This window comes from Callorhinus ursinus, unplaced genomic scaffold (genome assembly GCF_003265705.2).
Source record: "Callorhinus ursinus isolate GAN/ISIS: 27379988/994484 unplaced genomic scaffold, GSC_fseal_2.0 scaffold11, whole genome shotgun sequence".
NCBI classification, from domain to species: domain Eukaryota; kingdom Metazoa; phylum Chordata; class Mammalia; order Carnivora; family Otariidae; genus Callorhinus; species Callorhinus ursinus.
In genome coordinates this window covers 13311177-13333108 of record NW_027397073.1, presented here as the reverse complement: position 1 = coordinate 13333108, position 21932 = coordinate 13311177, and the positions used below count along the sequence as shown (strand labels likewise).

General features: G+C 47.1%; 1 protein-coding gene across 8 annotated transcripts in view; it reads left to right on the top strand.

Annotated features, from left to right (window-relative positions):
* The window catches only part of TNFRSF11A (TNF receptor superfamily member 11a), a 57157-nt gene extending 39171 nt beyond the window's left edge, over window positions 1-17986 (top strand). For 5 of the 8 annotated variants that reach the window (XM_025886851.2, XM_073898086.1, XM_025886854.2 and 2 more), the window contains 2 exons: window positions 81-831; window positions 11834-17986. In XM_025886851.2, the coding sequence (XP_025742636.1) occupies window positions 81-831; window positions 11834-12180 (1098 nt within the window). In that variant the 3' untranslated portion in view covers window positions 12181-17986. Of the gene's footprint in view, window positions 1-80; window positions 832-4400; window positions 4682-7102; window positions 8849-11833 lie in introns of those variants that run through there. The other 3 variants (XM_025886852.2, XM_073898088.1, XM_073898087.1) reach the window with 3 other exon arrangements.
* The last annotated feature ends 3946 nt before the right edge of the window (window positions 17987-21932 follow it).

Here is a 21932-nt window from a genome sequence, read left to right as displayed (position 1 = left end):
GCCATTTTCAGCCATGTTCGGCAGAAACATGTTATAATAACTCTGGGTATTAATACTTCTGCCTTCTGAATTTACATCAGCAGGAGTCCTCGGGCAACAATTTTAGCAACACTCACATGGAAGCCTCTAGTCAGCGTGAAATTTGTGAAGGTGTCCTACTGCTGACTCTGGAAGAGAAGATGTTCTCTGAAGATATGTGCTGTCCAGACGGTGGTGGTGTCTGCGAGGGTGCGTGTGCAGGCGGCGGGCCCAGTGCCAGGATGCTCCCCTTGGTCAGCGAGCTCGAGGGGGACCCCTTCCAGCATAGTCCCATGGAAGACGAGTATGTGGACAGGCCCTCCCAGACCCCAGACTCTTTGCTGTTCCTCACTCAGCCTGGGAGCAAGTCCACACCCCCTTTCCCTGAGCCCCTGGAGGTGGGGGAGAATGACAGTTTAAGCCAGTGCTTCACTGGGACAGAGAGCCTGGCCGATTCTGAAAGCTGCCACTTCGCTGAGCCCCCATGCAGGACTGATTGGATTCCCACGGCTTCCGAAAAGGACTTGCAAAAAGAAGTGGAGGGTGGCCATTGCCCCCACTGGGCAGCCAGCGGCAGCTCGGCAGAGGGCTGTGCAAACTGTGGGAACCCGCCTGGGGAGGCCCGGGAACCCCTCACGGCTTCACCGCAAAGCGGACCCTTGCCCCAGTGTGCCTATGGCATGGGCCTTGCGCCTGAAGATGCTGCCGCCGGGGCCGGCCAGCCCGCCTATGGGGCTGACCGAAGGCTTCCCGGCTCCATGAGGGGGGGCCCTGGGTCTGGAAGCGCCTCCAGTGACCAGCCACCTGCGTCTGGTAAGTGATGTTCTGCTCTCTCTTGCTTCTGAGCAGAGAGGCCTGTTCCTGGTGCAGTGTCTGGAGGCAAGGGGCACAGACCGTTTGGGGAAGAAGGATGCTAACATGGCGAGTATGCCACTCGAAACTGGTCTCCTGATAGGCCTTTCGGCAGGGTGGGTTTTGATTCAGTCCCCACGCTGAGGCTGTGGGTTGTGCCCCCTGTCCCCACCCGGGGGGCTGTCTCTTGGCTTCCACGTGCCCCGCGCCCAGCACTGACTGCCTGGAGGCAACGTCCACATCGATCTCAGGATCGCCTGTCATTGAGGCATTCTCTCAGATCTCTGGGTTTTGTTTTTGTCTTTAAAGCAGCCTCTACCTCACATCTCCCCTGAGAAAGCTTTTATAGTTGTCAGGGGGACAAACAACACTGTTTAGTTAATCCTTAATTAATTAATATTTATTCAGAGTAGCTTGTTGGTTCTATACCAAATTAATGACGCACTAAAGCTGTCCTTTGATGCTTTATATGAGAAGCCCCTTTTACAACTGCTGCATATGATATATTTATGGAACCAGGAGGATCATTTTACAATTTAAAATCATTATAGAGATTTATCGCTGCAGCACTGCTTGAGCATGAATAGCCCACCAATTATAATATTATAACTTTTTTTTTCACAAGGGTAAAACACCATCTGTTTGATGATGTAGTTAGAAGGAAATCTGCTGCTGACGGTGAGGGCTCTGGGTACTGTTCACCACATGGGGGGGGGTCGGGGATCTCTTTGAGAATCTTCTGACAGCTGTAGATGCTCTCTCCAGAAAAACGAATATATGGATATATGCTATTTAAGGGGTTTCACAGAATCCTCCTACCCTCAAAAAGAAAAAAGAAAAAAGCCCATTCGTGGACCTCCTTTATCCTGGGATGCCTTTTCTTTTTCGTTCCTGCCTCTCTATTTAGACAGCAAGTAGTGCTAGCAGCTGCTGTTTGAATTATTTTATAACCCTGAGGTAGCTAGATCCTGCCCTAAACACAGAGACCCTCCTGCCTCATGTTGCTGATGGCTCCTGGCTTATTTGGTAGAACAATGTACTTTCATCTGTCTTCCAAGCTTTGTGGTTTTGCTGCAACTATACAAATTCACTGATGTGTAAATTCTGTAACATCCGTTCTCAGTCAGACTGAAAGGAGATACGTTGGGGGATATTTTTCAAAGAACTGATGTTTTTCCTTCCGAAGACCTCCACATTTAAGATTTTAAGGAATTTCCATAACTAAAAGTTTGGTTCTCTTCTTCCTTTGTATAATTCCATTTCTTTTTTTTTTTTTTAGTGGTTAATTTTCTTCCTGTTGGTCATAGAGACATACAGAACACGAGTTTTGGGGGCTGGGGGGGGCATGGAGAGACCCGAGCTGAGTGTGGCAGTGACGGTGTCCTGGTACCACGGCCAGGGGCAGACCAGTTTTTCCATTAGGGACTCCAGGAAGGTGATGTTTGCCACTGTGTGAAAACGTCAGCAGCTGTTGGAAGAAAAGAGCTGGCCAAATTTAAAGAGATATTTTTTTTTTCCTTAGTGTCCTGAAGCCAAAAGCCAGATCTCGGTGCCCTAGTCTGGTTTTCATTACCATTTATCTCTCCAGCACTAAAAAAAGAAAAAAAAAAAGTGTGTCATCAACTAAATGGTGCTAATTTGTAGGAAGTTCACACTGCTTTCTCTCTTCATCTGGTGCTTCGCCATGCAAACTGTCCGTGGAGAGTCTGCCTGTGGGTGCCAGTTAGAGGGCCAAATTCATTCTCGCCCCAGGAGAAGCGGCAGCCAGACTGATTTTTGAGGCTTTGCTCTTCTCTCCATAATTACTTCTACATGAACAGGCCTTCTGGTGTCTGGTCAAAATAGCTCTTTCTCATTATTGCTTTTTTTTTTTTTTTTAAAGATCGTCATTATTTATGTTCTATAAATGTGTAAAAGAGGATGGAGCTTGGGTGAAAGATCAGAAGGAGTCTAATCCTATTTGATCTCCTGAAAGCCACTGTTGCTCTTGGGGACTTGAAAGAGGTGGCCTTTTTGATTAGGTTTTAGATTTTTTTTTAAGATTTTATTTATTTATTCATGAAAGACAGAGGAGGAGAGAGAGAGAGGGAGGGAGAGAGAGAGAGAGAGAGAGAAGCAGAGGGAGAAGCAGGCTCCCAAGGAGCAGGGAGCCCGATGCGGGACTCGATCCCGGGACCCTGGGATCATGACCTGGGCCGAAGGCAGACGCCTAACCATCTGAGCCACCCAGGCGCCCAAGGTTTTAGATTTTTATTTGTGGGTATTTAAAACACACACACACACACAACCAAATCAAGTGGTTTCTGGGAAAATGACATGATTGGGCACTTCCTCAGTAAGGACGAGTATCTCCTTTGCTCTCAGCATCCCTTTGAAGAGAATGATGGTTCTTCAAACAATTCTACAAGTGTAATTTTTGAAAATAATATCCAACGTTAAGGTTATTCTAGCAATGTTATAACCCTTCAAGAACGGTGAGAATTATTAGCAAAGACCAATACGGGAAAAACATATATTTGGTTATGTCTTATAAAACCATTTCTTAATTTACATCTTAAATTACTATCCTGATGACATAATGGTGGCGCCCTTGGTTACAAATCCTTTCACCTGGAGTTTGGAGAATTCTCACTGTGTCCTGAAAATTAGTTCATGTGAAAGAATCACTTCTTACAACTAATGCGTCTACAGTGGCTGGGGACTTGCTTTTGGCTCCTGAAATCACTTTCTTGCTTCGGCCGCTTCCGGAGCTGGAAACAGTTGTTTATTTACAGGGTCCACGGCGGTTATTAATGAACAGCAACTACATATTTGTTTTTCTATCATATCTTTATTGAGGGTCTGTTGAGCCCCGGAGACTTGGGAAAACCAGCAAAACGAGTAGAGATTGAGGTCAGGGAATGGACAACTGAAGAAATCAGTAACTTGAGACAGCAAGGCCTTGGGCCCCCTGCCGCCCCACCCCCAGCCCGCTTGCCACCCCTTCCGCACCCCCACCCCCCCACCTGCCACCCCGTGGCCTTCTCTCCCCCAACCCCCCCCAACCTAAGTTTTGGCCAAAGCCAGCCCCTTTCACTACAGACACCTCTCACTTGCCTCTTCTGTCTGTCATGTGCTTCTGCTAGTGTGAGCCACCCTGTCCCCACACTGTCCCCTTTTCCAGAGCGCTCCTTCCTCCTGTCCTTCAAGTCACAGCTCCAGTGCTACTTTGGAACCAGGGAGGGCAGCTGTGCTGGCCGAGCGGCCACCCTCCCCGCCCCCCCCCCCCCCGCCGTTCTGTGCACTTTCCGTCTTTGTTACTGAGCCCGGCAGGCACACCCCTTTATCTACAAGCGGGCTCTAGGTAGCACCCCATTCAGTGGGGATTTCCATGACCTTTGCCACACCTGATCTTTCCAGTATCTCCCGAGGCGGCTTAGTCACAGGGTGTGAAGGTCATCCATTCAGCCAGTCATGAGTAACTAGAGGAACGGGAGACCGTACCCCCCTGTTTGTTCCCTAAAGTCACTCTCAGCCTCCCACATTTTCAGTCTGTTCTGGGAGCTGGAGGCCAAGCAGAGGATGGAAGGACTGGCCTGAGCTGTCCTGGACCGACCTCAGTGTCCTGGGTAGAGGAGGCAAGGTGAGCTGGTTCATCCAAATGGCAGTGACACACCAAGGCCGATTCGTGGGAGCCCAGGGCACTGGAGGTTGAAGGGCACCTGCCTGACCCCGTTTCTCCCCAGCCTCAGTCTCCCATCCCTGGGTCCCCCTCTCTTGAAATGACTATTTTTGACCATCCGTTTCCATCCCGAAAAGACAGATAAAGCTTCTCCTACCTTAATTTTCTTCCCTTTCCCTCCCCCTGCCGCAAGCAATGGACAACACTCTATCTAGTTTTAACTCTCTTTTCTTTCTGGTTGGAATGCCATCCACTAGCTCGTGTTTCGCTTTTAGCTAAGGACGGCAAGGGCAAGTATTAGCTCATTGACCCTGTAAGTTAAAAATGATATTTTATTATTTGGTTGGTTGGCAATATTCATTGATACTAAAAGTCAATGCATTTTTTTCAAAGTATATGAAAAACTTGGTTACTGTATACTTTAATTCAGTCCTGCTTACTTTCTCTCTGTTCTAATGGGGCTCATTTTGGAAGAGTTTCATTCGTAAGCCATTCTAAGTAACTTTCAAGCATGATTCAGAATGGAACTATTAAATACTGCTTCCCTTCCCTTATCATCATCATATACTCAGTTTCTTCCAAATGCCTAAAACAGAGCTTGCATTTCCATAAAAAGGAAAATCACATGAGAAGCATATGGGTTAAATATAAGTTTTTAAAAAATTCCAAAAGAACTCTATGTAGCCTGGGTAGTTTGAGTGTATTTGTGTATATTTTTAGTTCTGTTCCTTGGGAGAAAATCTACATGACAATTGGGTGGTATTATTTGCTATAGTTCTTGTGATTTAATATTCATACGTTATGCATTTTAAACAACATAATAAGCTTTTGGGAAGTGTGTATTACCTTGCTTAAAAATGTGAATTCTGCAGAGACTGAGTTCTTAAAACAAAGCTTGTTTTTCTCTGCCCAAGAAAGAGAGATTCCATGGAGCCGCCATGTCAAGCATGGACTGAGCAAAGTGTAGACATCTTTCTGGTTAGGATGAGACACTTCATTTGTCCATTGTTTCTGTTGACTTCAATGCTATTTTTAACTGTCTCAAGTTACCTGAAGATTTTGTTAGTTAAGTCACATTAAATATTAATGTTAACCCAACCAACCCATTTTAAATGTTAGAAATTCTTCAAACTTTCTCTAATTTAGGAAAAATCCTCCTGTCATTCTGGCTCTCAAATCCCACTTTTAGGTAGCTTCAAATACAAGTCCCAGTCACCTCGTGTTGAGAGATGAGGAGACTATTTTGACCTCCTGATCATCTGATTGTGAGGCTGTCCCTTAAGCCACTGTTCTGCTGCTATTAAATTGGCGCCATCAATATTGATTTCCTTTGTTCACTGTGTGTTGGAGACTCTCCAGTGTGCTGCAGAATAAGGGTCTGGGATAGCTGACTACTCTGGCTGAGCGAGGGGCTGTGGCCAGGCCAGGCCCAGAAGATTCCATGGGCAGGGACGCTAGGGTCTGTGCAGTAAGGGATGGCTACCTTGGCCTATGGGTCACCTCCCTTCCACCAGCTGTCTCCAGAAGGTACTATTTTCACTATCCCTGGTTCTTTTGTGAGGAAAGTTCTTTCCTTCAATACCTCCAACCCTATCTTTTTTCTCAAGTGACAGTAAAGTTAAGATCAATGCCAGGGACAGCCTAGCAGGGGAAAGGTGTCAGAAGGGCAGCCGAGGAAGAGAAGGAAGGGGTAGTGACGGGCCCTTGCTTTGCCTTGTATTCCTGGAGGCTGAATAGACTAAAAGTCTCAGGCCTTTGTAAGGCATCTTGGATAAGCCTTATCTACACGCTCCTTCTCTTTTCATATTTCCCCTTACCAGCTACCAACAAGGGCTTCCGCCTGCCCCCCCCCCACCCCCGCCACCAACAGCAGAACAATCTGGGGCTTCCTTGGCCCTCAGTGGAAAGAGTTACCCCTTTGGGGCAGATATCAACTATAGAAGCTATCCAGCCATGCCCAAAAGGAGGCCCTACAGCACCCACACAGTCATGCAGCTTGCTGACATGGGGACCCACTGACTTGCCCTCTCTGGTCTACTTGCATAACCCTATAACACCCTTCTGTCCTAAAAGGTAGCACATCATAAGGAATTATTTGCTATTGAGAAGGACAATTCAGGACTTGTGTGTATTACAGGAGAAGGATATTACCAACTCATTCTAAACCCTGTGCTACAGGCAAGTCATCACTGACCGGTGTGAGGAGAACAAGACTATGGGGGTTTAGTGCAGAACGATATAGACGAGTGTTCAGACCAGTGACAGTCATAATGATGATTTAGTTTGGCAAAGAAAACAAAAGTTGGTTAGATTTCTGGAGGAAAGTGCCCTCTCTGTCTTTAAGACATGTTGAGATCCTCCAACAAGACACGGATGGAAAAATGACATTACTGCCCAGCACATTCCCCCCATCTCTCTCCCTGGGAGGGCCACCTGCCGGGAGTAGTAATGCCATCAGCGTCCCTGTGACTGATTCCCTGCGATTCCCCGAGCATTTTCAAATCCATCCTTGTTTGGCCCTTACGCCATCCTGCGGGTGCTCATTCATTCATTTCTTCTTTCATTTAACAGGTATTGTGTGCTACTCTGTGTGGCTCCACCCGCCAGGCTAGCAGCACTTGAAACTTGATTCGCATTTCACAAACGAGCAGACCGAAATCTGGAGAGGTTGTTAGGTGGCTTGTCCCAAATCCCACAGCTAGCGAGGGCCGAGTAGGACCAGACCAGAGCTTCCAGACCCCTGCTCTCTCCTCTCTCTCTCCCCACTTCTTACCCTCCTGGACTGAAACCTCATCCCTTTAGTCAGCAGAGAGCACCTTCTGCTCTTCAGAGACCACAAAATCAGGATGACGTTGACATCATTAGATGACTGGCAGGTGAGTCTGCATTAAGACAAGCCATGAAAAAAGAAGGCTCTTTGACAGTTTCCCTCCTTAAGGCAGAGAGGGGAGAAAGAAGCCAGCCTGGAATGCTCCCATGCAAAGTAGCTGCGAGCTGGTGTTGGCAATGCAGCCAGCCCGGCGTGGAGGGAGCACTCAATAAATTCTGGATTTGGGGCGTTGTTTCCATTACTGTTGTTACTATAATGAGTGCGCACCTAACCATAGATTAGCACACATTCTTCTCTCCCTCTGTAGAGGAAGCCCACAGTACACTGATTACTCACACCTAATGGATCCCTCTAGAACAGCCAGGCCCTTCTGCTCCCACTTGGTGAATGGCTGTGCGTACTAAATCCATGGGTGTTCCCTGTCCCGAGACTGTGAGTTGATCCTGTTAAAACTGGTGAGCTGGTAAAAAGAAGTGAGTTTGAAAAGCATGAGAACTGTTTCTGTGAAAGCCGTTCAGTGCTTTGGGACTATTCAAAGAATGAGCTGCTAAAATCTTTTTGCTGTTGAAGCTGAGGTGGTTGAGACAGCTGTGAACGTTGAGGGAAGACAACTCTAGTAGGATTCTGCGCTTAGACTGCTTGGCAGGTGGCTTGGTTCTCATTCCACTTTAAAGAAACCAAGACTCTAGACTATAGGCAAAGCAACAAAGGTATCATTGATACCATCACTAGACTTTTTCTTAAAGGGACGAGCCTCAGTGCTATATCAGAAAGTTGGTGTCGAACGTTTCCCAACAAATGACAAGTGGCTTTGAACATCAGGGAAACATATCATAGGATCCGTGTTGTCGTGGCACCGTACGTAGCCTCTGGGACTCAGTGTCTTCCCAAACATTGAGTTCTTTATCAGTACAGAAAATCAGATTCACAAACACTTCCGCGATACTGAAAGATATCCAACTTATAAGAGGTTACCTCCAAAAAGAGTGACACTGAATTAAAGCATTGGTGTGGGGGAAGAACCCAGAGCAATACTCCCAAGAGCTGCCTGCTGCTCAGGACCCACTACATCATTTCCAGAGCCCAGTGAAAGATGAAAACACGAGGTGTCCATGTGCAAAAATTAATAAGAAATCCAAGACGATGACAGCAGAGCATTTAATCAAGCATGGCCTTCTGAGGGTCATGTGCCCATGAAGACAGCTCTGTAGCCACTTATGTCATTGGCAGATCAGTAGAGCTTTTTAAGGAAGTTCAGTCTGTACCAGTTTACTACTCTCATAAAAGTCGGCATGTACAGAATGGGCTTGGACTTGATCAAAGGTGGTTTTTGTCATTAATGGTAACTTGAGTAAAAAAAAAAAAAGAAAGAAAAAATGTGAAGAATAAAATTGCTTTAGAATCTTATACTCTTTCTAGATACCTTTTCTTTACATCCCAGTTATCAGGAAATTAAAGGCCTTGTTCTTGTCCACCCCCCATTCTGTCCCTCCCCCACCCCCAAAAGAATAATATTCTTGATCCAGTCTGAGTCAGAGCATCCTGAAATGTTCAAATATATCTTAGGCAAAAGGATTTGAGTTCCATTTTAGATGGAAAAAAGGAATATAGATCCTATGGGATATAGCAAAGATATTGTTTGCCCCGAGGTAAATTGGCATGGGATGAAATTCTTAATGTGAATAATTAAACAAGATCTTGATGTGCAAGATGATAAGAAAAAATGGGCTTTGACTTGAGCTCAGACAAACTGAAGATTCTGACCAGGAAGAAGGTAAACAACAGTGTGTGGATTAATGAGGATGATTTGTTGGGAAATAAAATTTAAAATGAGGGAGAAGTCGTATATACCATGACATCAGTAGATAAGTCTCCGTATGAAGAGGACGAAGAAGATGGGAGATTAAATTCAAAGCCATAAGTCAATCACACAGGGGCTAGTGATGCCCTCTGCTAGCTCTCCATTATTCTACTGAGATCAACAGAACCAGCAGTCACTGATGTTTTAATAATAGACTGAGAAAATCATACTTTTAAACAGCTTTTTAAATCGCTTTTATTAAACAAACATGGTGTATTTAAATTAGAATAGAATGTTGATGGTATCTTCCTTCATACTGTTAATTTCTCAATTTGACTTTTTCTTTTTTTAAGATTTTATTTATTTATTTCAGAGAGAGAGACACAGCGAGAGAGGGAACACAAGCAGGGGGAGTGGGAGAGGGAGAAGCAGGCTCCCCGCGGAGCAGGGAGCCCGATGCGGGGCTCGATGTGGGGCTCGATCCCAGGACCCTGCGATCATGGACCTGAGCCGAAGGCAGATGCTCAACCGACTGAGCCACCCAGGCGCCCCTCTTGCTTTGACTTCTGTTAACTAGTGATCTCTCCACTGGGAGGACTTCCGTGTCACGGTCTCACTCCTGCTGCCGCCACAGGAGAGGCCCCCGTACCAGCACTGGGTCAGTAGTTGCTGAGTTACTTGGAGGAGTCATTTACAAGCCCATATCTTGGGCATCTTTTTAAACTTAAAACATAACTTAACATTTACAAGGATTATTTTTAGTAAAGGGCCATATGTGTTGGCTGATGATAGTTTTTTTTACATTAACCTCGTGATCTTAATTTCCACTCTCTCTGTCTCTAGTGTGGCATGAGAAATTGTAGACATTTGCAAAGCAGATGTGAGTCCAAGATCCTTCTGCCCTTTTCATGTGTTTTGTATCTTTTTTCAACAGTTCTCTTGCCCATGTCTCCTTACCTACCAGTTCAGCCGTTTGTGGATGTTGTCTTTTGTTTTGCGTTGAGTGTGACTCACTTTTATTTGGGTCTTGCATTCACTTGAGTTTTTACAGAAAGTTCCCCTTCTTTATCACTTACATTTCACCACTTTACAAAATATATAGTTAATTAGATTTCCTAATGAGTTCAACTGGTAAAAACAGAACTGAGAACTAACTCGGTAACTGGTGGGAGAAGGAAGGCATAGACATACTAGTAAGTAGACTCCTAGCGTAGAGTACACCGTATGTTAGGAGCACCTGTTGGTATATTTCAGAGGCCATGGAGTGATCCAGCTAGTTGGTGAATGGAAACACTAGCTGGCCTCCCCCTTGTTGCTTGGGTGGGGGGTCATTAGGCAAATAAATCCCCACCACCATCTTGAAATATACCCCATACAACTGCCTATGAGAGAAATAGCATGAGTCATAAATCTTTTTGATTTGTTGCTCACACTTGAAATCTGTTTTCATTTGAAATCCTTATAGTTTCCTGGGTCACTGGGCCTCCATCTCAGCTTCTCTGAAGGTACTTTGTGGGTGGAGGGAAGGCTCCCCAATGGGATTTCCTGTAGGCTGTTGGTATTTTAGTCAGACCATCCAAAACATGCCTTCCAAACTTGGGAAAAATCTCTTCTTGTGGAGTGGTGATAGAAAGTTAATTTGTATAAATTATTACGAAGCTGGGTCACAGTAGATGAGAAAAAAAGATGAAGTTAACAGTGAAGAGCCATTTTGATGTTCATCTCTTCTCGCCAGAATGAAAGATTCTGTTTCTGATACTGAGTGTTGGGACATTTCTGCATCTGCTTGGTTTATGGCATTTATTTTCACCTGGGACATTTCTAGAGTATCAATTTTTAAAATAGAAGAGTAGTAAGGGTAGCAAGTTTCCTAACACTTGTTGAATTTTCTATTTGTTTCCCAAAAGGCTCATCAGTTCAAGACTGGTCAAATCTAGTCACCCACAAAGAAGTGATGGTAGACCCCCTAGGGACAAATCACCCTCAGGGTTCAGAAGGAAAGAGTGATTTATAGGATTTCTTTTTTCCACTTTAGTCTTAATGAATCTCTTTTGTTCCAGGAGTTAAAGGTGTTAAGGAAATTGATTTAACCTCTGCTAAATACTGAGCCTGGGTGGACCCATGGCCCTCCAGGGCTGAACTATTAGGGACCTCCGTGGAAGGTACAAAGGTGTGACAATGTGGTCACCGGGGAGGCTGAGCTGGTGGGCTCCAGGGTCCTATCAGGCAACGACCTTCCCTCCAGAGGTGCGTTCCCTTACTGACGCATTTGGCCACAGCCAGGCCACTGGCTGTTTGCAGCCTGTGGATCTCCCGCACGCACACCCTTTCCCAGGTAACGGCTGCACCTGTTACAGTCTAACACCTGATGTGCTCTCCTGCCGGTATCCTGAGTCCCATGTGGCAGATGACGAAACTGGAGCATGGCCCGTAGTCTTGCTTCTCTTTTGCCTTCTCTCTCCCTCCTTCCTCTGCCTCAGTCGGTCCTGGTGAGCTGACAAATGAAGGAACCAGTGGGAGTGTCCGATGCACTCTAGAGACGGTGTCGGTGAGGGGAGGCCGCTGCTAGAACAGCCTGTTTCCTTGGGAAACTTCCCTCTCACAAGACCGAGTTCTCATCAAGAATTGATGACTCACCTTCTGCGTGTTCTCTCTTCCTCTCCCCTTGTAGGAAATGTGACTGGAAACAGTAACTCCACGTTTATTTCCAGCGGGCAGGTGATGAACTTCAAGGGCGACATCATCGTGGTCTACGTCAGCCAGAACTCCCAGGAGGGCCCGGCAGGGCCGGGCAGCGGCGCGGGGGAGCCGGTGGGCCGCCCGGTGCAGGAGGAGAGCCCGCCGCGCTGCGACTCGTTCGCCGGACTCGGGTCGCGCTTCCCGGACCCGTGCGCGGGCCTGGACGCGCGCCTGGGCGGGGGGCTGCAGGAGCGCGGCGCCCCTGGGCCCGATAAGGCCTCGCGGCCGGTGCAGGAGCAGGGGGAGGCCGAGGCCGGCGCTACAGGGGCACGGCGCTGAGCGGCGGGGGACCCGCAGCGGCTCTCGGCGCCCCTCGGAGCCGCCTTGCCTGGGGGCGGGCGCCGACCTCTGAGTCTCCAGCCTGGCCTCCGCGGGCCCCACAGGGGCCGGGTCTCTACCCCGCTCGGGGGCCAGGGGCACCTGCGCCTGGGCGGGGCCGGGGGGTGGGGCTCGCACCTGCGCCTGGGCGGGGCCTGGGGAGAGCGCGCTCCTGCGCCTGGGCGGGGCGGTGGCCCGGATCTGCTCCCTGACGGCCCTCCCTTCGGTACGTCCGCGTCGAATGACATGACGTTCAGCGCCCACCTTCTTGCTCTTTATGTAGAATCGGGCACTTTTTTAAAAACCTGCAGTTGTTATGACCATTTACTGATACCCACAGTCACGTATCATCTGATGACACAGGTACACGACGCTCCACTTTTTACCTCCTTTTAGGGTTTTCCTCCGTCCCCTCCTGTTCCCCATTATCATTTCATCAGTAGTTTGTCTCTTTATGGCATCTGTTTTAGTGATTGTTCTGTTCTCTTTGGGTCCGTTTTTTCCCCTTATATTTGTATTTCATTTCCTTAACATTTTTCTTGATACTCTAACCCCCTTTTGTTTTTACTCTGTAAGGGTCCTCTTGAAAATTCTCCTAAGGGTGCTGGTCTTTATATATTTTCTTTTGCACCCCTTCTTGAAAGTAGGTTGCCTGTGTTTTGGTGATGGGTTTTTTGGGGGGCGGGGTAGGCAGGGAGGTCTGTACTAAGCACTTTTGGTGAAAAGGCCAGGACTGTGAAGCCTAGAGGGAGGCTCAGGAGCAAGTGGAGAGGATCTTCGTCTTTGCAAAATTTTCTGTGTTCTGGTTTTTTTTTTTTCTTAAAGGAAGAAAAAAGGGAAACCCTGCTTTCCCCCTGAATGTTTTTAAGTTTCTGTCAATCCACAGGCAGAACTAAGCTGTAATGTGTCCTTCTTTCCCTCACCCCAAAAATGGCTGACCCCTGAGGTGAAGGTATTTACTCATTCCAGCAGAGGCAATCAGGTACTTTGGTAACTAAATCTCTAAAATCCAAGTTGCTGCAGCTCGGCATTCTTATTCTTGATGTCTCTCTCAAAAATACGTGAGAAATGAATAGGACACAGGACAGCCTGAGTACAGGGTGAAAAGCAGCTGCCAGGGAAATTCAAGAAAGAAGGGATGGGGCACCTGGTGGCTCAGTCAGTTAAGCATCCCACTCTTGGTTCCCACTCAGGTCATGATCTCAGGGTCTCTGACTCTGCTTGGAATTCCCTCTCTCCCTCTGCCCTTCCCCCTGCTCTCTCTCTCTCTCTCAAATAAGTAAATAAATAAAATCTTAAAAAAAGAAAGAAGGGATAAAGCTGAAATGTTAATTTGTGTTTTCTTTTTCTAGATAAGAAGTGCATAAGTGTGTTTAGGCCGTAGACCCTATTTTCGTCCTAAATAATTGTGCATCTGTAATTTAGCCTTGTAGAAATGGTAGACATTTCTGCTATTTTCCAAAGCATCTTATTTAAAAACCAAATCCTCATATTGTGAATTTAAGAAAACTTATCACAGAGATACTTTTCTCTTAGATCAGCCCGCTTGTGAGGAAACACACAGCGTTGAGTCAGATTGAAAGGAAGTACCTGGGTTCTTCCATCTGTTGTGGTCAGTGAGTATTCTCATATACCAAAAAAAAGTTAAAATATCTAAGGAGATTAAAATTAATTTTGTGGATCTGGTAGGTTTTAAGAGTGCTAATAGTGGTCAGTGTCCAGACTTAAATGGCCAAAGGTGTCCAGCTGAAGGAATGACCATTGGTCACTGGTTTCTCCTTACTGGTTGCAGATCTCTTGGAAATGCTGGAATAGTAGCAGTCAATTGTGACTTTTTTTTTTTTTTGAGAGAGAGAGAGCATGATTGGAGGGGTGGAGGGAGGGAGAGGGAAAGAGAATCTTAAGCAGGCTCCACACCCAGTGCAGAGCCCGACTCAGGGCTCCATCTCACCACCCTGAGATCACGACCCGAGCCGAAATCAAGAGTCGGATGCTTAACCGACTGAGCTGCCCAGGTGCCCCTCAATTATAATTTTTAACGGAGAAGCAGAGGGTAGCTCTATAATTTATGGGACTTCTTAGCTTACATAAAAAGCTGCAGGAAGTAACTGCACTGCTGGGATGATTAGTTTGTGGGAATTTACTGTCTGTTCTGCCCATTTAGTTAACATCCATCCAAAGAGAGATGTCATAAAAATGGAAGAAACCACTATACCTTTTGATATGGAGTGTATTAAACAGACAAAATGTGGTTCACAGAGTAGAATACTAAAGCTAAAGACCCGAGTCTCTACCGTGAGTATCATCATCTCATGATACTACTTTCACCTTTCTGTGCTTTCATATTTCTTTCTATAAAAAAGCACTAGTGATCATTTTTGACACTTACCCAGAGAAAACAAAAGGATGTTACAGTGAATGTTTAAGTATCTTGAGCTCCTTCAATAAAAGGTGCTAAATAAATCCATAAGAATCTACTTTCAGAAAAAGGTGGTATTCTTTCCCACCCTGATCCCTACATTCGATATTGATCCAAAGACAGTTAAGTGGTAGAAATGTATGGCAAATAGAGGTCTGTGTCTATGTATTACAGAGACATATATGACAGATGTAAACAGAATAAAATGAAGATAATAATGAAAAATTTGGGGGGAATGTGATAAAGAGATTATTAAACTTAGCGTTCACCATAAAAGTTGTTTTTTTTTTTTTTCATGGCTTGCTTGAACAGGGCTCTTTGTAAAATAATTGATGTGACTTCTTCCTGATCTCTGTGGTCTGCTGTGGTGTCAAATGTTGGTTATGTTATTTCTTATCGGTGGAACCCTCAACAACAGAGTTGGGACAGAAAATGCTTTGCTTTGACAATGTATCTGCTGTTGATCTCATAAGAAAATTTTTTAAATTCAGGTTGGCTATGCAGTGAAAGAGTTGAAAGGGAAATGGATTCTAGGGTCTCCTGCCCACATTTAGCTCCACTACCAGAAGAAGGAAGAATTCATTTCTCTCTCTACCTGTAAGTGCAAAGAGCAGTTTGAATGTGATGTAGTCGAACCTTCCTGTGGCAGGAGGAAGGGGTTTCTGCTATGTAACAAGCACCCCAAAACGTAGTGGCTTAAAGCAACCACCATGTATTCTGTGGGTTGGCTCAACTTGGCTGGTTCTTCAGGCCTGGGTGAGCCTGGTAAGACTTGCTTACCCATGTGCAGGCTGGCTGGCTGGCTTGCTGGCTGGGATTAGTGGGGCCAGACTAAACACTCCCCATGTGCTCCCTCATCCTTTCAGCAAGCTAGTCTGGCCTTGCTCTCCGGTGGTGGCAGGTTTCTGAGAGAGCAAGTGTGCCAGGCTTTTTGAGGCCAACGCTCAAACTGGTATGCTGTGACTTCTGCCACACTCTGTTGGTCAAAGCAAGACACAGGGGCAGCCCAGGTTCAAGAGTTGGGGGAGACAGACCCCCTGCTCTAAGCGGGAAGAGCTGCGGCATGAGAGAGGAAGAGGGATGGATGCAAGGAGGGGAAGAATGAGTCCCTTTTACCATCTGTCTACCGCTGGAGTATTGTTCAGAACAAAATGGCGTGGGATAAAATCCTCCCCGAGCTCATCTGGGAGCAGGAGAGGGATGTTCCTAGCCCCTAAGGAGTGCTTCCATCACTGGGGATCACATTCGTACAGAGAGACACCCACATCCATATTTAAGTATTGAAATTCCTTCCAAAGCCAAATATCCATGGCTGGGGACCTGGATCGACTGTACTACTGCATTCCATTGGCACAGGTCATTGAAAAGCGACTATTTGTAAAGTCAAGAAAACTGGTGAGACACTTGGGTAGAGGAACCTGTTGTATAAATAGATAAAAGAGGTCACATTCACTCGTTGTGCTGACTCAACAACTATTTATGGTTAGGTACTGGGCAAAAGAGTGAGTTTGAGCAAAGGTTCTGTCTCCGGTGGGAGAGGTGTCATTTTGAAACGTTTGCTCTTTGACAGTCTCCAAGGGCACATGGCTCCCCTTGGCCATCTGCTCTGGGCACCAGTTGCATAACCCCCTTTAAGGGGAGGGAATAAGCATTCAAAGGCCTAAACATTCAGTTGGTGAGTCATCATTTTTATTTATGCTTGGGCCCTGAGCATCCCTGAGAAGGGAGGTGAAGCTAGCTAAAGTCCTAAGGCATCTGGGGACATCCTAGAGAGTTAGGGAAGACCTTGGACATTGCTCTGCAATAGGGCACCAGAGGAGCTTCTGGGAACAGAGATTAGCTGTGGAATTCCTGCCACAGCATGCCACCCCTACACCCACCCCCACCCCCCGACTGCCGCCAAGGAGGGGCTGTGCTGGCTGGTGAACAGACTGCCTTGCAGCAATGATGCCTTGCCAAAAAGAGGTGGGGACCCAAAATCGGGCAGTGGTGGGGCCAGCAGCAGGCACAGCATGTCGGGTGGAATCACTGAAGCCAAGCCCAGAGGGGCAGGGGGCCACGGATGCTGGAGACCCTGGCCCGACACCCCCATGGCTGCCCCCACTAAGGAACTGACTCCCTTAGGAAAACAACTCAGTGTCCCCCAAGGTCTGAACAAGGGGAGCACAGAATACATTTCCAAGTGGGGAGGGACACCTAAGTGACCTCTGATTGTGACCCTCGATGATTCCCTTCACCCTGGCTTCTCATGTTCTTGTGAGCCTGACTCTCTCTCTAGGTCTGTCCACCTTGTTACTGCACAGTTACCTTGACCCCAGGGTGAAGTTGAAACCCCTCCTTAGTTTGCATCTCTTTCCTCCATTCCCCTTGGTAAAACCGACATGCAGGAACACTTTCCCCACCCAAAATCTTCATTTAAGAATGAGGTTGCCAATAGCATAAAAGTTAAAATGACAAATTCCAGGACGTTTCCAGTATCTTCATTCTACTGCGAGGCACTGGAGACGTTCCCCCGTGTAATGGAGCAAATAGAAGAGTCGCAGTCAGACCCGGAGTCAAGAGCCAGCCCTCCTGCTTCCTGACTTCCCTCGTGCAGCCACCCTCCTTAGCTCTATTTCCCACGTGTGTAATTTGAAGATAACCCTATTAGTTTATAGGGTTGGGGCGAGGATGGGATGGGATGAGGGACAACTGTGCACCAGCAGAGCTCCTGGAAGATGTTAGTGGGAGAGACCATCTGTTACACATCACCCTACCCCTGTCTCTTACAGCTGTCCATTCCTGGGCACAGTGGTGGCCTCAGACATCATGTCTCCTTCCTGAGTCGGGCCACACAACTATTAACTAACCCTGCCGCCCACCTCAGACACCTTCCCACTTTTTCAAACTAGGTCCAAGAGGTGCGCCTTTTCCATTGTAAATTCACAAGACTGTGGTAGCTGACCCAAAGTTGTCTCCTGATGTCACATGGAGGGAAGGGGGCTTATGCCGTGTAGCCCCCCAATATACCGCCTTCACTGACCAGTACAATCAGAATGGGCACCGGGGGCCTTTCTGTCCTGGCCTCTGACATTTGGGAAGAGTGAGGGATACCGGGATGTGCAGGTTGAAAGGCTGTTTCTTGGGCGCCTGGGTGGCTCAGATGGTTAAGCGTCTGCCTTCGGCTTGGGTCCTGATCCCGGGGTCCTGGGATCGAGCCCCGCATCGGGCTCCTGGCTCAGTGAGGAGCCTGCTTCTCCCTCTCCCTCTGCCTCTCTCCCGGCTCATGCTCTCTCTCTCTCTCTCTCTATCTCTCTATCTCTGCATCTCAGATGAATGAATAAAATCTTAAAAAAAAAAAAAAACAAAGGCTGTTTCTTTTTCTCCCAGTTTGGGAAGCATAATAAATTGGCCACCAGCTTGGAAGAGGTGGCATTATAGGCCCAAGCCCCTTCGGGATTGGGGGTGGACTGGAGCCCTTCCCTGTGACTTAGGCCGTTGATTTCTTATGGGCAGGTGTAGCCCTAAAAACAAGGCTATGTGGACTATAAAGTCATGAGAAAACTACCTTCTCTTGATGAGACTCTGACGAGTTGTCTTAATTTAGGCAGAGGCAGTGAAACATCTTACCCTCAAATGGAAAAGCAAATTCAACCTACTGGCTTTCATGGCTTATTCCAATGACAAAGGAACCATGAAAAAAATACATATTTAAGGTTCTTAAAAGAGCTTTTTCTCAGTGGGAAAACAAACATAATTTTTCCTATCAGGTTTATTGAGTTTGTGATTTATATCCAGTAAGATTCTCCCCTTTTTAGGTATACAGTTTTAGTATAAGTTTTTGACGAAAACTTATGGTTGTGTAACCCACCACAATGAAGATAGGGACTATTTTCAGCACCCTACGATTTCCTGTTTCCCTTTGTAATCAATCCTCTTCGTTTTACCTGCCCCCCCCCCCCCGGCCCCCACTATCTGTTTTCTCTCCCTATGGTGTTACCTTTTCCAGAATGTCATATGAATGGAATCCATTTGAGTTTGGCTTCTTCCAGCATAATGCCCTTGGGCTGCATCCAAGTTGTTGGGTGCTTCAGTAGTTGGCTCCTTTTGATGGCTGCGTAGTATTCCATGGTAAGGATGTACCTCAGTTTATCTGGTCACCAACCTTTGGATTCCTTCCAGTTTGGGGCGATTACAAATAAAGCTGCTATAAAAACTTGTGTGGACATGTGTTTTCATTTCTCCTAGGAGTGGGATTGTGGGGTCATAGGGTAAATATATATGTGGAATTGCAAAATCGTTTCTCTAAGTGGCTGTGCCATTTTGCACTCAGGTCAGCAATGAATGAGAGTCCAGTTGTTCCACACTCTCATCAGCACTTGGTATTTGTTTTAATTTTAGCCATTCTGCTAGACATACAGTATCTCATTGTGGCATTAATCTGCAGTCCACGATTTTTTATTTTCTAAAAAAATTAAGTTTCGGGAGATGTATACCAGTAATATTTATTCAGAGTAAATGTTTTCCACAATAAAAACTCTTTTCACAGTGGGACACCCAGTGTCAGGGCCGAGAGCCACCACTTACTCAGTGGACTGTCACATCCTATAAGGCTTTCTGGAATGAAGCAGGCACACTTCTAGGGAGCACGTTCAACCATGGAAACCGTGAGTTTGTGATAAACATGCTGACATAAATGTCTTTTATTGGTTGAGGAAATATGGAATGTTTTTCTATTGATATTTTCTGATTTCATTATTTTTATATTCATAATATAATAATGAGTGACTGAGTAAGGAGGAAAAAAAGTAAAGACAAACTCCCATCTTCTGTGTGTGGAAATGGAGAGAGCAGGTGGCCTTGGGATAGGCTGTCGGTCACCTGAATGTAGGGCCAGGTAGTGTCTGTTGGCCTGGCGGGTAAGGGAGCTGTTGTTGCCTGACAAAAATGCCTCCACGGTTGCCCCTTGGTCTGCAGAGCTAGTGCTGGGGGACAGAGCAGCTTCCTGAGAGGGTCAACACTAGGGAGCTTCTTGAAGGATCAGGAGCATCCTAGTGAGGTCCCCCAGCAGGAAGGACACCAAGGGCTCCCAAGGGGCTCTTGCACTGGTGGTGAAGGGTTGGGCTGGACAGGTGGGTGCACCTGAGGCCCAGCACCTCTGACTGCGCTCTGGAGGCTAAGGCTGTGGGTGAGCAAGGTAAATGTGATTTTAACCCTGGAGCCTCCCCTCCCCTCAGCAGTCCACAGTGTCTGTATGAGTGGGACAGTGCTGGACAGTGACCAGAGGCTGTGACAATGCACAGCTGAGCTCACTAGCCTTTCTCAGCCTCTCTGAGGGGTATTTGGAAGGAAAATCTGTTCCCTTTGGACTGAGTAAGAGCTTGGGGTTCTTGGATGACTAGAGGGAGAGACTTTACAGGTGAGCAGTTTGACATCATGGGGCCCCAGCAATTAAAAGGAAAAATAAAAGAGGTGTGGCTGCATTTATACGTGCAGGTGGTAAAGTAGAATATGCCAGAGATGGACAGATGAGAAAAGAGGAATCAGGACATTATGAATTTGACCACAACTCCCCCTCCCTCCCCAGAAGACCAAAATCTTTCACATGGACTCCATGGCCCCCAGCCCTCCAGGACCATCTCACACCACTCCCTTCCACTCCGGTGGCCCTGGTCTTCTCTCCAGTGCACACACCTCCGGCCTCAGGGCATTTGCACGTGCTGTTTTCTCTAGCTGCAGTTTCCTTCCACAGTTCTTCCCCTGGTCCTGACTTCTTCCCTGTCAGATAGACAGGGAAGGTATTAGTAACTCTTTTTTTAAAAAACCAATCAGAAAATGAGGACAATCTAGATGGGGAGAGGCCATGACATGGACTAGGGGTCACTGATGAGGAGAAAGCATCAGAACCAGGGAGTCTCTCTGGCTGCCCCTCCCCAGCCTCTTCCACTATTCCTCTCTAACTTCCCTGACTCCCTCTTTTCCGTAGTTCCTCATTCTGTGTCTCCTTCTCTCTCTTTTCCTCTTGCTCAAGCCATTCTCTGCTCTCTGCCTTGTGCCCCAGGCACTTGGTGTCCCTCCCCTTTCCCTCCTCCTGTGTGGGTCCCACATTCCTTATTGTTCCCTCAGTGACTCCCTTGTCCCTCCCTGCCTTAATACTTGTCTCTGGACACTTAGAGCCTCCCCTGCCTCCTCTCCTCCTTTCCTCAGTCCCTGTTCTTGTCCCTTCCCCCTGGGTCTTCCATTTCCCTCCCCCATCCCAGGGGCCCCCAGCTGCAGAGGGTGCTGTGGTGAGATCTTCTTGCTAGAGTTTAACCTTCTACTGATCACTCTTTTAGAATTTGGCCTTTTCCTAGAAGTTACCCTGTTTGTTCATCTTGCGCCAGTGGGCATACTGCTTCCATTGCATGGTGAAGTGCAGACCCCATCTTCCTTTAGGAAGGACCCCCTCAGACACAAAGGGTGAGGTTTGGACTCTGCCTTACCGTTTCAGCCACTGGCAGCATGTATGCATCCATAGCACTGTCTTTAAAATGGTTTGTTAGGGACACCTGGGTGGCTCAGTCAGTTAAGTGTCCAACTCTTGATTTCGGCTCAGGTCATGACCTCAGGATCATGGGACTGAGCCCCCGTGTCCCATCTGGCTCAGCGCTCAGCAGGGTATCTGCTTGAGGTCCCTCTCCCTCCGCCCCGCCCCCACTTCCCCTGCGTGTGCGCACCCTCTCTCAGATAAGTAAATACATCTTTTTTAAAAATGCTTTTTTTAAAGCCCTGCTCAATGCTAGTTGAAACCAACAGCTATTTCTGACTGCTTCAATGGTTCGTGCGGAGATTTCGGGGACTAGGAACCCACTCGGGTGAAGTCAGGGAGGGGTCTCAAGAAACCAGAGAAAAATGAACCCCCAAATGTTGGAAGGGTGGGACTGGGGTAGCCCCAGGCACTGCCGCCTTGTTCTTCTCCCTCCTGTTCCTCCCAGTTTTTTCTTCGTGAGCTTGTTATGCGCAGCGCATATAACGGCTACTCTCTTCCCCAGCCTTCAGCTCCCAAATCCTTTCATTGCCAGTGAGTCTACTACCCACTGGCCATATATGTATGTGTGCACGTGTGTGTAATATATAAACTTTGTGTGTGTATCTGTACAGCATATAAACTATCCAGTTTATACATATGACTGTTCCAAATTCCAGGAGATAGACTCTGGTCAGCCCAACATAACTACTGAATCAGAGTATCGTTCATAGTGTACGTGGGTCAGTCCAATCAGCCGGGGCCAAGGAGGGTCACTGATATAAAATGAGGCTCCAAGGAGGGTCACTG